General features: G+C 45.8%; 1 protein-coding gene across 1 annotated transcript in view; it reads left to right on the top strand.

Annotated features, from left to right (window-relative positions):
* LOC121287595 (mucin-16-like) overlaps nt 1-13,226 on the top strand; it is a 61,131-nt gene that overhangs the window by 18,186 nt on the left and 29,719 nt on the right. The window contains exons 12-15 of the mRNA XM_041205522.1: nt 7,843-7,997; nt 8,104-8,171; nt 8,893-9,062; nt 10,269-10,295. Coding sequence (XP_041061456.1) covers nt 7,843-7,997; nt 8,104-8,171; nt 8,893-9,062; nt 10,269-10,295 — 420 coding nt within the window. The remainder of the gene's footprint in view (nt 1-7,842; nt 7,998-8,103; nt 8,172-8,892; nt 9,063-10,268; nt 10,296-13,226) is intronic.

The following is a 13,226-nucleotide window of genomic DNA, read 5'->3' as shown; positions in this document are numbered from 1 at the left end:
TGCAAGGTTCCCAGGCAGCTCCTACGACGCCTACATCCTTAGACACTCCCAGGTGCAAGTGTTCTTCAGTGTTCCGGCTCGACTGGATAGTTGGCTGGTGGGTGATAACGGCCATCCCCTCAGAAGGTGGCTCATGACGTCTCTCCGCCATCCAAGAACAGAAGCTGAGGACCGCTACATTAGGAGCCATGGCAACACAAGGGCTGTGGTGGAGAGAGCCATCGATCTTCTCAAGATGCGCTTTTGTTGCCTGGACTGCTCCGGGGGCGCACTCCAGTACCCCCCGATTGCGTCTCTGTGATAGTGGTGATTGCGCTCTGCACAATCTTGCACTAGAAAGGGGGGATGCAGTTGACGATGAATTCCTTGACGCAGTGGATGAGGTTGCACATGATGAATCTAGCAATGGCTCAGAGGATGAGGAAGCACAGGGCAATGATCAGGGGCAGCACGCCAACCCGCAACTACACCAAGGAGGCAGGGACACCCGGGAGGCTTTAATGCAATGAACCTTCAGCTGACATCACACACATGGATCAGCAGGACCAGCATTGCCTGGCGCTTCCACCCGTGGCACTTAGGTGCTCCATCTTCCACCTCATCAGCTGCAACTAAGGGTTTAGTACAGAAACCTCAATGTCCAGTCAAACACTCATGAGATGTCTGTGAATCATACAAATGCAGCACAAAGGAAACACCCTCAGCCATTGTCAGAAAAGTGGACTTTATTCCCACCAAAATAAAGCACAAACATCGCTCTGACGTACATAATGATATATTCCCTAATCTAGGACCAACACAATATCACCAGTGACAAATCCGTGGAGTGCCTAACGTGCCTTATGCTTACGTTTGCAGGTGCTACATTTAGGTGCCGCCCCATCATTCAGAGTGGCTTGTGAGACAGCCTGCTGACTCTGCTGTCCTGTTGGCCTCAATGACCTTGGCGGCTGTCCTCTGGCCTGTGGAGCCTGTGATGGCCCCGCCTGGGATGGAGTGGCCAATTCCAGAACTGGCACCTCCCCAGTTGTTGCAGCCTCAACGGATACAACGGTACTGGCAGAGGGGCGGAGGAGCTGCTGCCTTCATCCGGAGCTCCCTGAGAGGAGCTCGCAGCAATGACAGGCAGCTGCTATGCCGACGTGAGGTCCCATTGGACCTCCCTGTTCACCGCAGATGCATGGGCACTGAACATCGACGCTTGGTGTTCAGAACATCTCCCACATTGCAAATGAGCACCTGTGGCCATTAGTGCTGTGAGGGCTTGCATGTCAGAGCGTAACCCAATCAGAAGATTCTCAATCCACTGGAAGCCTCTCTCCATGTGAGTCACCAATCTCTTAATGGAGGAAGCCTGAAGCTCTTTCCTGAGGTTCATGCCATCACTGACTCTCTGCCTGGATTCTTCCACCACAGAGACCAAGTGAAGCACACACTCATACAACCCTGCTGGATGATCCTGCGCACCCTGCCGCTTGTCCTGCAGCGGCTGCATGGCTGACATCTCCAGAGGCACATCATCACTGCCCGACTCAGCATGTGCCTGGTCCCCTGCAGTCCTCTGGCTGCAGGCGCCATCGGCACTCTCTGTCCATGCCATCTCCTCCAGTGATTGTGAAGTGCCCTCTCCACTGTGTCCCGGGGCACTAGCCGACGTCATAATCCCCACCGAAGTGTTTGTCGCGGCGATGGTGCCTGGCTCACTGAAAGGATGTGACACAAGTTGCAAGCCTTGGCCCTCAAGTGTGGAGGGGGGGCTTTGGACATGTTGGTGGTGGCCCTCACCCTTCAAGAACCTAAGGAGATGAATATTGGTGGGGTGGTAAAAAGTCAAGAAGAGGCCCAAACATTACACGCGCATACAGACAGGCTGATCAGATGGCCTAAGGAATGCCATATAGAACGTTATGTGGATAAGTGTGCGGTTAAGCACTTGGCCAAGACAAGCAAGGTACAGGAATACATGAGTAATGGTAGGACCGTGGGAAGTCACGACGATTACAGGGACCTTGTTAAGGTAGCAGAACAGGAACATAAGGCGTTTAACAAGGTTGAAGCCAGACTTGCCTTTATTAGCCGAGGAATAGAATGTAGGAAAAGGGTGATCATGTTGCAAGTGCAGAAAACGCTGTCGAGGCCACAGCTACACTTCTGCGTTCAGTTGTGACCTGCGCTTCATGGGAGGGGTGGCATTAGAGTGGGGAGAGTGCAGAGGTTCCTGACCTGGATGCATGCTGGCCTGGAGAATTGGAGTTATGAGGAAACATTGCATACACTTGCCACATTGGCCGTGCAGCACAGGAGATTGACAGGTCATATTATTGACCTTCATACTGTTATGAGGGGCATAGAACGGGTGGACAGAAGGCAACATTTCCCCTTTGCACAGGGATGACTAACATGATGGCATTTGTTTAAGTTGAGTGCCATGAGGTTAACAGGTGAGGTGCTGAGGACCTTCTGGGCAGAGTAATGTGGGACGCACAAGCTGAAAGGGTGGTGGAGGTACAGACCTTCCTAGGATGCAATAAGTTTTTGGGTGTGCAGCAGCGATGCCATGGCATGTTAGGCCATGGGGATAGTGGTCATAAATGGGATAAGGTGACTTTGGAAGGTGCTAGAGACACGCATCCTCAAGGGGCCGAGGGACCTTTGCATATGACCCACATGTCTGAATGTATCAGTCTGTGAATGAGCAGTGTTGCAGTATTAACAATTGCAGCAACCATCAGTGGTTTAGATGGTGGGGAAACAGAGTGAATGGGACTGTGGCCCTCAAATTCCTGGCCGCTGCACCCCAGCCTCGCCGCCACCTGCCGACCTGGACACCTGCCTCCTCCCCAGCTCCATGGCCTGCTCCTCATACGTGGTGAGGAGCTGCAGCATGGCGTGCGCACCACCAGTCCGCTGATGCTCCCGGATATTGCTCTCAGTTTTTGCCTGCAGAACATAGAAGAGTAATTATTGTGGCTGGTCGCTCATGTACTCTTCATGCACATGCCGCACCCCAACCACAGTGCCCAGCTGAGGCCTCCAGCGGCTCCTGTCCACGCCACTGGTGATCAGTCCCTAGAAGATAGTACGGCTGCTCCCAACCCTCTCCCCCAACGGCCACCTTGAACACATTTGGCGTCCATCACTTTGAATAACACACGGGTCTTAGCACCCATGGCAAGGACACACAACTAGGTGCAGCGCCAAGGCCAGCAGATGGCACTTGGCCACGACACCTTGAGGCTCCCCTTCCACCATCTCATCACCATCAATAAGACATGTGTTGGAGTTCTGAATACGTGTCTACCTGCCTCCCCTGTAGGTTGCCCCCAGACTACTCAAATGCGACAAACACCAACATATGCTGCGGGGAGAAACCATCTTCTCCTCAACCACTAAGGCTGATGTAAGCATGGTCCCAATCTGTTTGCCCACCCAACATATGTCAAATGCCCAATGCAGTAATGACACTAAGACGTGGGGGGGCCGGGGGGGATGGGGGAGTTGGGGTGTTGGGGGGGGGGCTCAAAGGCTAACGCTACCTGCTGGGTAAAATGACCAAGGCTGACATGGTACTCACCTTCCAGAGCACAGCAAATCATTGAAGCGCTTGCGGCACTGCATTCCTAAGTGCCACACAGCATCTTCAGAGCCAACAGCCTGAGCTATCCCCTGCCACGCCTGCCTGGTGATGTGGGGCACCCTCCTCCTCCCATCCTCCAGAAACAAGACCCCCCATGGTTGGAAACCTCTTCGACGAGGACAGCAAGGCAGGCATCTGAGAACCAATGGGCACAGTGGCCCCCCGCTGGCCTATCCTGCAGCCTGCCCCCCTCCTCCTCCTCTGCCCTCACCTCTTGAGCTGCCCGGTGACTGGCCATGTGACAGCCTAAAGGAGGCTGCCTGGCCGCTCTTTATACAGACTGCCGGTTCCCCATTGGAACTGGCGATCTGCACGTGCCCGCCGCCAATTTAATTTTCCCAATGAACACGGGAGTCTGAAATGCGCTGGTCTGGCCTTAATTGGCCTGCCCACGCAAAATGGTGGCATGGCCCATTTCGGCGGCGGGGATCGCCTGTCCACCCGCCGCCGAGTCAGTCCGGCCCACCCGCCTGTCAAATGCAAAATTCTGCCCTAGAACTCTAATACATTTCTGGGCTCTCAGCCAAGAATACATTATCAGGCTTGGCTGAGAGCCCAGAAAGCCATAAACCTGTTGAGACACCTAAATCTCAGAGAAAACATTGTTTAATTGAAGCTCTGGCTCTCTGATTTATGCAGTCAATTTCACAATATTTATTTACACAAGATGGAGAAGTCCATTGAAACTTTAAAAAGTCTGGATCATTGACACTTTAATTGGGCTCTGGTATAAAGGTGTTTTTAAAAATGTGGAAAGCTATCAATTACTCTTGTTATGATGTGGGGGGTGGTATTTGCTAGGCTGAACAAATCCCAAAGGGAAACTTGGCCACACTATCACAACAATTTTGCAATTTCTATTTATTTAAAGAGGGTTTGTGCACTGAAGCCAGAAGTAATGTGTCCACTACCACCTTTGAATATTTTAATGATTATATTAAAACATTAACAAAAGAAAATAAATCTTAAACACACAAGTTATGCAGTTACTTTTAATTTTATAACAGTTCTCACAAGATTTCTACTTAACTACCCCCAACTACACACCCCTTTAAGGCAACAGTCCAAAGAGACTCTTAATCTATAAAATATCCAGCAATATTACCACAAGCACCCACTGTTGCTGTAAGGGAGTTATTTCACAGCTCCTCTCTCCCTCTCACTCAACAATGAAATTCCAAAGGCTTTTAACAAAATCTTGATTACTGGAATAGCAAACTTCTCCAGGCTAGAGGCTTTTCCACAGGTCTATTTCACACAGTGCACCTTCCAAGACCGCACACAGCCACTCCTCATACAGCTTTCCATCTTTCTTTAAATATATTTCTCCTTTTTGATCTGTAAATCCCATTGTTTCATCCTTGCTTTGGAAGTTACTTTTCCCACAATATAAAAATCTTTCACGTGTCATTATGGCCAGCACTTGCAGGAAAAATAAACTTAATAACTTTGCTTTATTTATCTTGCCAGTTGTAAACATTGTATCATGTCCCTTTGAAAATCAAACAACTTCTCAGCTTATCTAAAAATGCAAATCCCAATCACACTATCTGCTGAGACTTCATCCCTAAGTTACCCATCTCCATTTCAAATGCCTGTTTCACACCTAAACTCTTCAATGATTTAAACTTTGCAGACTGACTGCAGTTTAATTAAACCAGACACACACACACACAAAAACATAGTATCCCACAGTAATATTAGGGAAAAAATGATACTTCCTTGACACTTTTTAAAAGCTTTCTTTTACAAATCCCACTGTCAATATCGGGTTCATTAGTTCTATGCAGTGTAGTGGGTGAATGAGCATGGAAGTGCCAGACCCTGGCATGGTGGACATGAGGAGCCATAGCAGTTGTTTGGGGGACATACCTTGGCAAGGGGAGACTTGAGATGCAAAACGGCATGGGGGAATCAGGGGGTAGATGGGGAGGCATACTTGAGGTGGCAAAGGGGGTGAGTGGGGGCATGAGGTGGCAGGCATGGGGCATGGGGAGTGTGTGGAGGGTGAGGGTGAGGGCTGAAGAGTTTTTCTGTTTTTAGTTTAACTGGGATGAAGTCCATGGCATCGAAGCAGCCTTCTAAACAGTCCACCTCTGTACCCAGCAGCCCTGTGGCTGTATCCAAACTTTTTCCCAGATAGGCTGACCTGACTCCAGTTTGTATCCAGCCCCCTCCCCCCTACATAATGAAAATCCCAGTCTTGTGGGCACTTTCTCTCGATGTGGGTGGGCCGAGCTGAAGCCTTCCTGAGTCCCATTAACCGCCTCCAGGATGAAAATCTAGACCATTTTCAGATGCAAAATTTCCACTTTATAGCTGGTACATTATTTCTTGTTCTGCTGGACTATTTAGTGAAACTTCAAAATTAAGATATATTGAGTTTAACCAGAAATTCTGGGCCATAACTTCCAACTAGTGTCGGAAAGTGCTGGCCCTCAGGAATAGGAAGAAATAAGTGCACACTAACTTGGTCTTGAAAATTACACTGACCCCTCCGCTCACTGGAGCTGCTTGGTGCCTGCATCGAAAGACTCCTCGCAGGCCCCAGCAATGTGTAGCTCCAGCAGATTCAAGGAGGCATCACCCCCTTTTTTACGGCACTTGATGCCATAAAGCAGGTCACTCAAAAGGGCCAGTGAAATCGATGGGCCAGGGAGAGGTTAAGTTTCTAAGGTAAGTGGATAGGATTTGGGGAGTTGGGTGGGGATGTCTGGAGCGGGGGACCGAGGGGTGGGGTGTTCCGGTGGTTCTGAGGGTGGGAGTCGGTCGGAAGACTGTCGAGTGGGTGTGGATGTGGGGGTGGCGGAGTTCGGTCAGAGGTCCAGGGGCATGGGGGTAGGGGTGGGGTGTGGTTGGAGCCCTGGGGTTGTAGGGTTGGGGATGAGGGGGGTAGGAGGTCCAGGAGGACTGGGGGGTGGTGGTGTTGGAGGGGTGGGGGGATGGAGTGTTTGGATGATGAGGTCATGTGAGAGGTAAAGGCTGAAGGTTTTTTCTGTTTTTATTTTAACTGGGACAAAGTCCCACAGCACCAAAGTTGCCCTTTTAAAGAGTCCGCCTCCGCACCGAGTGCCTCTGTGGCTGTCTCCGAACATTCTCCCAGGTTGGCTGGCCCAATCCAGTTTGTAGTCAAGCTCCTCCCCACAATGAAAATCCCATTCTAGTGGGCAATTTGTCTCGAGGTGGATGGGCCAAGCTGAACTTTCCTGATTCCCACTACCCACCTCCATGATGAAAATCCAAACCATTGTCAAACAATCCTACTGTATTTGAAATGCAACGTTTCCCATTTATAGCTGGTACATAATTTCTTGTTCTGTTGGAATATTTAGTGAAACTTCAAAATTAAGAATATATAGGTTTATTCAGAGATTCTGTGTATAAAATGTAACTCTTTCAACGTTGTGTGAGGCATGTTAGTAGACTGATACTATGGACAAGAGCTTTTTTTTTGGGTCAGGCCACTGCGTCAAGATCAAGTGTGGGTCCTGCCTCTGCACAGTGTCAGGAGCAGTCACCGACATCGATCTTGCCTTGATTGGTCAATCAATGGCCAGAAGGTATGCTCGTGTGCAATTAAGGATAGTGGGCGGTCTCTCAAAGCTGGATTTGGGCTTCCATCACCAAAAGAGTTGCAGCCTGTCGTTTCGGGGAAGGGAGAGAGTTCTTCAGGCACCCTCATAGCACTCTTAAAAGATTTAAACTAAAAAAATTGCCACAGCTGCCAAACCACCACTGCCGAGGGGGAGCCTGTCTATTGGGCGGCCTGCAGCCATAGCTGTGGCTACGTGAGCAAAGGGGGTTTCAGAGTCATCCTGAAGGGCTACCCCAGTCTACCTTATCAGGGTGCAATTCTCCACTGTATCTTTGAGTATTTAGAGTAGCAGCAGAATTAGACCTGTAGAACAACTTTTAAAACAGCCTGGCTCAGTAATGAACTCACTGGCAGAAATTCCTCCATTAAAAATCAATGTATTGTATGATCAGTTGTGAAATCCACTTCAGCGCAATTGCTTATGCAATAGAAATGAGAGGTCCTTTGAATGAGGTTTCACCCCAGTTCAAAACATTCTAGAACCAGCTAGAAATAATTTGCTGTGCTTTCCATATTCTGGGTTTATTCTGCTTCCATGCTCTGTACATTTTTTGAATGTTTTAAAAATGTTTTCTGCTCAATTTAATACTTTCATCATTTTTCTTAATAGCAATATCCCCAACAGTGATCACAACTCCAAACCTAGAAATGAAGTCCCTTCATTTTAATGTGACCTTCATTGTAACTAACCTGGCTCTGACAGCAAACCTACAAGACTCTACAACTGCACTGTACAAATCTGCATCAGATATAATTGTTTACCAGGTTAGAGAGTGACATATAATTACAAAGTGTATTTAAATCAATTACAATATTTTACATTTCTATCATTATTTTTCTCTCTAAACCTGTGACTGATCCTTTCCCTTAGTTGAACACGTTGTTTACTAACAGCAACATCAGCACAACATTTTCAAGCTGCAGGGTTCTCTCCTTCAGGTGAGGAATGTTAATATTAAACCTCAAAGTTGTTTAATTCAAGATTGTTTAAATGTCTAAGAAAGCACTTAATAAGGAAAAATTGTCAAACTAATTAAAATTTCCAGTTATTGCATTCCAGAATTCTAGTAGTTGTTTCTGTATTTAAGTCATTTGTATTATTTAAGTGCAATTTGTTCTTCTATTAGTTCTATTTGTCTCTTAAAACTCTTGCTGCTATGCCAGCACTGATCTCCTGTAGCCCACCAGTCAATTTGTTTGGGCGATCAGAGTTAAATTGTTGCACAGACTGATAGGGGAAATTTTTCTGAACACAGATTCAAGAAAATGTTCTATTATGGGTCACTTATCCATTCAAAGTTTTTCTTGAAATTAAAAGTTTAAACCTCCCTCAGACTCAACTTATGTTTCCTTACTTGTCCCATGACCATCTCCTTGACCTATTCCATTCAGGGAAAACAACAATAACTTATACTTTCAATTTAGTACACTGTATTCGCTGCTTTCAATCCTCTACACTAGAAAGGCCAAATGCAGATTTTGTGACCGCTTTGCAGAACACTTCTGTTTATCCTGAAAGTGTGATCCTGTAATTCAGGTTGCCTATCATTTTAGTTCTCCCTCCCACTCTGACCTCAACCTCCTACATTGTTCCAATAAGGGCTCTGCATTTCAAATCATGCTTTCTGATTCACTTAGATGTATACCATTTATTTTACAGCCCGGCAAATATTGGTGACACCAGTGTGTATGCGGTCTGCACTTTCAGAAATGATTCTGCTGCTCAGGTGGTTGATAAAGTTACAGTGTACCATGAGTTCAGAGACAACACAAAGAGCATTTTCACCTTGGGAACATACTTACTGGACAATAACAGCCTCTATGTAAATGGTATTTAGCATTTACTTTGAATTTACTTGAATTAGATACTTTGAGCTGTTAAATTTTATCTTATCCATGTGAATGAGTTATTAGATTGTCATGGAGAGGAAGGGGGTTAATTTAAACAGCAATAAGTTCTCCTTTCACCACCCATCCATAAAGAGAAATATGTTTTGATTTATTCCCCTAGTTATAAGTATTTCTCAATCTCTTGGATTTAACGTGATTCAATTTTCTATTAATAACCCCATAGCAAACTCGAGATAGGATGAACTCAAAGGGTTACCTTATTTGTACAGACTCAAAAAGATTCGCATTCATACAGTAAAAGAGGGATAGAGAGAAGATTTTATCGTACAGAGACTATATACAGAATATAAATATTGTTTGACGTGGGTTCCAGAGTCCAGAATCAAAATCCAACGGAGGTCAGCGAGCAGAAAATCAATGCTGTATATTTCACTTTTCTGGTGGTGCTGGTTTCACAAAATGAGATTAATTCATCTCTGTGTGTCTGTCCTGTAAGCGATGGTACAGAATTTCCAGCAGAAGCAGTGTAGATGGGGCCAGGTGTTCCACCTGGGCAGAGCTCCTTGTCTGTGAGGCTGCTAGTCCAATGATAAAGAGCAGACTGAGCTATTCAGCTCAGCAAGGCAATATTAATTTGTTCAACAAGCCAGAGGCCTATGTCACATGACCCTGACCTCTCCACCCAGTCTCCAACAAAGGATGTGTACCCATTGTTTGGAGTGCGACTGAGTTTCGAAGAATGCTAAATGTCTCAGGCATTACAAATTGAAAGAAGGGTTGTGTGGCCTTTTGTCTGAGCAGACCATCAGTCTTCTTCTCACCAGCCTGGGTTATTATATGCAGATAGCCCTTGCTGAGGCTGAGCTGTGGAGTCTACCGGTAGTCGTCAGTGGCTCCTCACAGATAACAAGGTGTGAGTTTCCCTGAAACTGCAGTGTGGCTTCTTTTGTTCAGGGGTCACAGAAAGACAGGTTCAGCCATTTTAAGGATCTTGTTCAGTTTTAGAAGTTATGAAATAGTAATGAGGATATCAATATACAGCTTATAAAAATATATAGGGTGAGGTCTTAGGCCCTCACAAGGTTCATATTGAGAATGAAAGATCAAAAGATCTGAATCTCATTCTTCAATGATGACTTTCCACTGGACTCATCTCACAGAAAACACATGCTATTGATTTTTCAGGTTACCATGAATCAACTCCTTCATCGAGTGAGTATTGTTTCTGTTTTTTTCTCTCCTTACAATTTTCTTTTATTACTGTGAACGGTAACAAAATAAATTCCATACAATTGTACAACCAACTTATTGGGGTTTTAAATGTTTCCCAGTTAAAAATGATGCATCATTTTAATTTCTGTTAAGGAACATTTCAAAGAATGTTTGGAAGGTTTTAAAAGAGATTTTGGGCTGAATTTTTGAGTCTTGATAAGGTCAGGAATGGAAGTAGATGTGATGTCCAAAGGTTTTGAGGCCAGCTGGCATTTCCGGTTTCGAGTCTGTACCCGATGCCGACATATGTTTGGTGGCCAGTAAAGCTGCTCACCCCCACAGGGTGACCAGGCAGGTTGGTTCATTAACTGCCTTATTAACTAGAGATTAAGGAGGCCTACTGGGATTTTACAGTCGGTCTCCAGTTTCTCATTGTGACGGGGGCCAGTTTAACTGCTTGGAGATGGGCACTGGGCACTCAGTGGCAAGCTGGGATGTTAGCTTTCCAGGCAGGCCTACAGGCCCTGCCTGCAAGCTTGTGTGAGGGTATAGCCAAAGGGTGCTCCGTGGAGAGGCTCCCCCTTCCCACTCCGCCCGTGACCCCACATGCCTCACAAACAGTGGTGGCCTGGCTGCTCTCTCTACATTCTAATGACATTTTTAATAAAGTGGCTGAGAGGGCACCTTCATGTTGAAGCACTCTCTGAGTTAATTACCATTTACTGGAGCAGGATGCTCCTCTGAAGCTGGAAGGCCTTTGAATGGCCCTCCAGCCTTGAGAGCACACCGACCTGTCTCTATGCCAAGAAAGTGGGCGCCTGGGTCAAAATTCCAACAAGTGACTGTTCCCTCGCAAGGTCAGGGCAGATGTGGGACTGGTGTCCATGGAGACAGATAATTTTAAAAAAAGTGATGAATTTCCCAGTGACCGAAGGAAAGAATCATAGGACAAGATTTCATGTTTTAAGACTTTTAGTGTTTAGGGTAACAGACAAGCTAAAATCAACATAGATCAAACATTACTTAACAGTCAACTAATACACCAAATAAAAGGTACTTCCACATTAATGAATTAACTCAATGGAAATTCTTCTTTAAACTCCTTTTGTTGCGCACCATGTGTTTGGCATTACAAAATCTAGTTCCCAAGGTACTCATAACTGCCAACAGGCTCACTTCTCCCCGCCACGCAGTCAAATCTTCCAATGCCCTTCAAAATTTGTTCCCCTTCACCAGAGTATTCCAGCACCAGCAAGGCACAACTCAGCAGCTCCTTGATCCTGAAATTTCCACAAGTCCCGTCAGTCCTGTTCCCTTCCTTTTGAACAGAAAACCAGCTTTTACAAGTGTTCTGCTTAGTTTTTAACATAAAAATAGTTCACCCTGTTCTTCACAGCAGTAGCTGCTGCTTCTCCACATATCAGTAGTTCCTCTCTCTTTCTCTCTCTCTCTGTCTCTGTGTCCAAAAAGCAGCTGACCCTCTTTCTGTGTCAAGGTACAAAAACCATCACTTGATTTTCATTAGGTTTCAGTTCGGGTTTCTTTCACCATGACAACCAGATCACATTGGCCTGTCCCTTAGAAGTGTTAGTATGACCACCATCCCCCTATTCGGAGCATCCTGCTTCACCTTAAGTTAAAGTAAACATTTTAAACCAGAACTGTCTTGTAAAGTTCAGCATTCATAACATCAGATATAGTTCCAGCTCTGGTTTCCTGCTACCACAGTGAAAATTCAGCCTTCCATTTGTGCTATGTATGACCTACAGAGGAACAGAAGTAGGCCATTCAACCCCTCAAGCCTGTTCCACCATTCCTTCAGATCATGGCTGATCTATGTCATAACTCCACCTAACAGTTTTGGTTCTGTAACCCTCAATAACAAGGACCTATCAATCTCATTTTTGAAATTCCCAACTTACCTACCCTCAACTGCTTTATTTGTAAAGAATTCCTGGCATTACCCTTGAATTCCCAGCTCCAAGTTTAAGGATATGCCTCCTGGTACTGGACTCGCCCACCAGAGGAAGTGAATTTTCTCGATCTATCCTATCAAATCTTTCATTCATCTTAAACATTTCAACAAGATCACTTCCTAATCTTGTACACTCAAGGGAATGTTAACCTAGTCAATGCAACCTCTTTTTATAATTTAACCCTTTTAGCCCCAGTATTATTCTGTTGAAATTGTACTGCACAACCCCCAGAGCCAACATATCCTTTCAGAGGCATAATTCTTTATGAATACTATGGAAATTGCTCTTCTCTCTGGTTAAAAGTCACTCAGCAGACTGTTTCTGCTGACCTGGATAAGGTCTTTTCAACAGACTGCTATCTAACAAAGGACAGAGGCTAGGAACAGACCTTTGTGTAAGCATAGCTAGGCCTGATAAGAAGTTGAGATATGAAGCCATGTCCACATAACTAATTCAAAACTGTCTGGAAGATGGTAGCAAAATGTCGTTACAAAGGATAAGAAAAGTCGATCCTAGAAGGCTGAGAGCTAGGCTGGGGGAATGGGAAGGGGGTTGGGGGGTGGGAGGTCCACCTTAGACACCTATTCCCTGGTAATGAGCGATTGAATGGGAAGATGTAATTGATGGGTGATTGGCAGGAGACTCCCACTAGCTTCCAAAATTAAGGTATATAAATGGGCACCAGACCAGAGAAGGGAAAAAAGCAGAGACAAAGGGAGGAGGCATTTTAGGGTGCCTCCTAGTATCATCAGCAAAATTGGATATAAGGGCCTTGAGTCCTTTGTCCAAATTTATCATAATGTTAGTGAAAAGCTGAGGCACCAGTCGATGCTCTCGGGGATATCACATCTTGTCAAAATGAGTACAAATGTATTATCCATATTCTGCCTCCTATCTCCTAACCAATTGTCTAACAAGGTCAGTAGGTTACCTCCAATTCAGTCCTGTCTTATTT

The sequence above is a fragment of the Carcharodon carcharias genome, chromosome 14, assembly GCF_017639515.1.
Source record: "Carcharodon carcharias isolate sCarCar2 chromosome 14, sCarCar2.pri, whole genome shotgun sequence".
In the NCBI taxonomy this organism is placed as follows: Eukaryota; Metazoa; Chordata; class Chondrichthyes; order Lamniformes; family Lamnidae; genus Carcharodon; species Carcharodon carcharias.
Note: the sequence above shows the minus strand (reverse complement) of the source record. Positions and strands in the feature narration are given on the sequence as shown.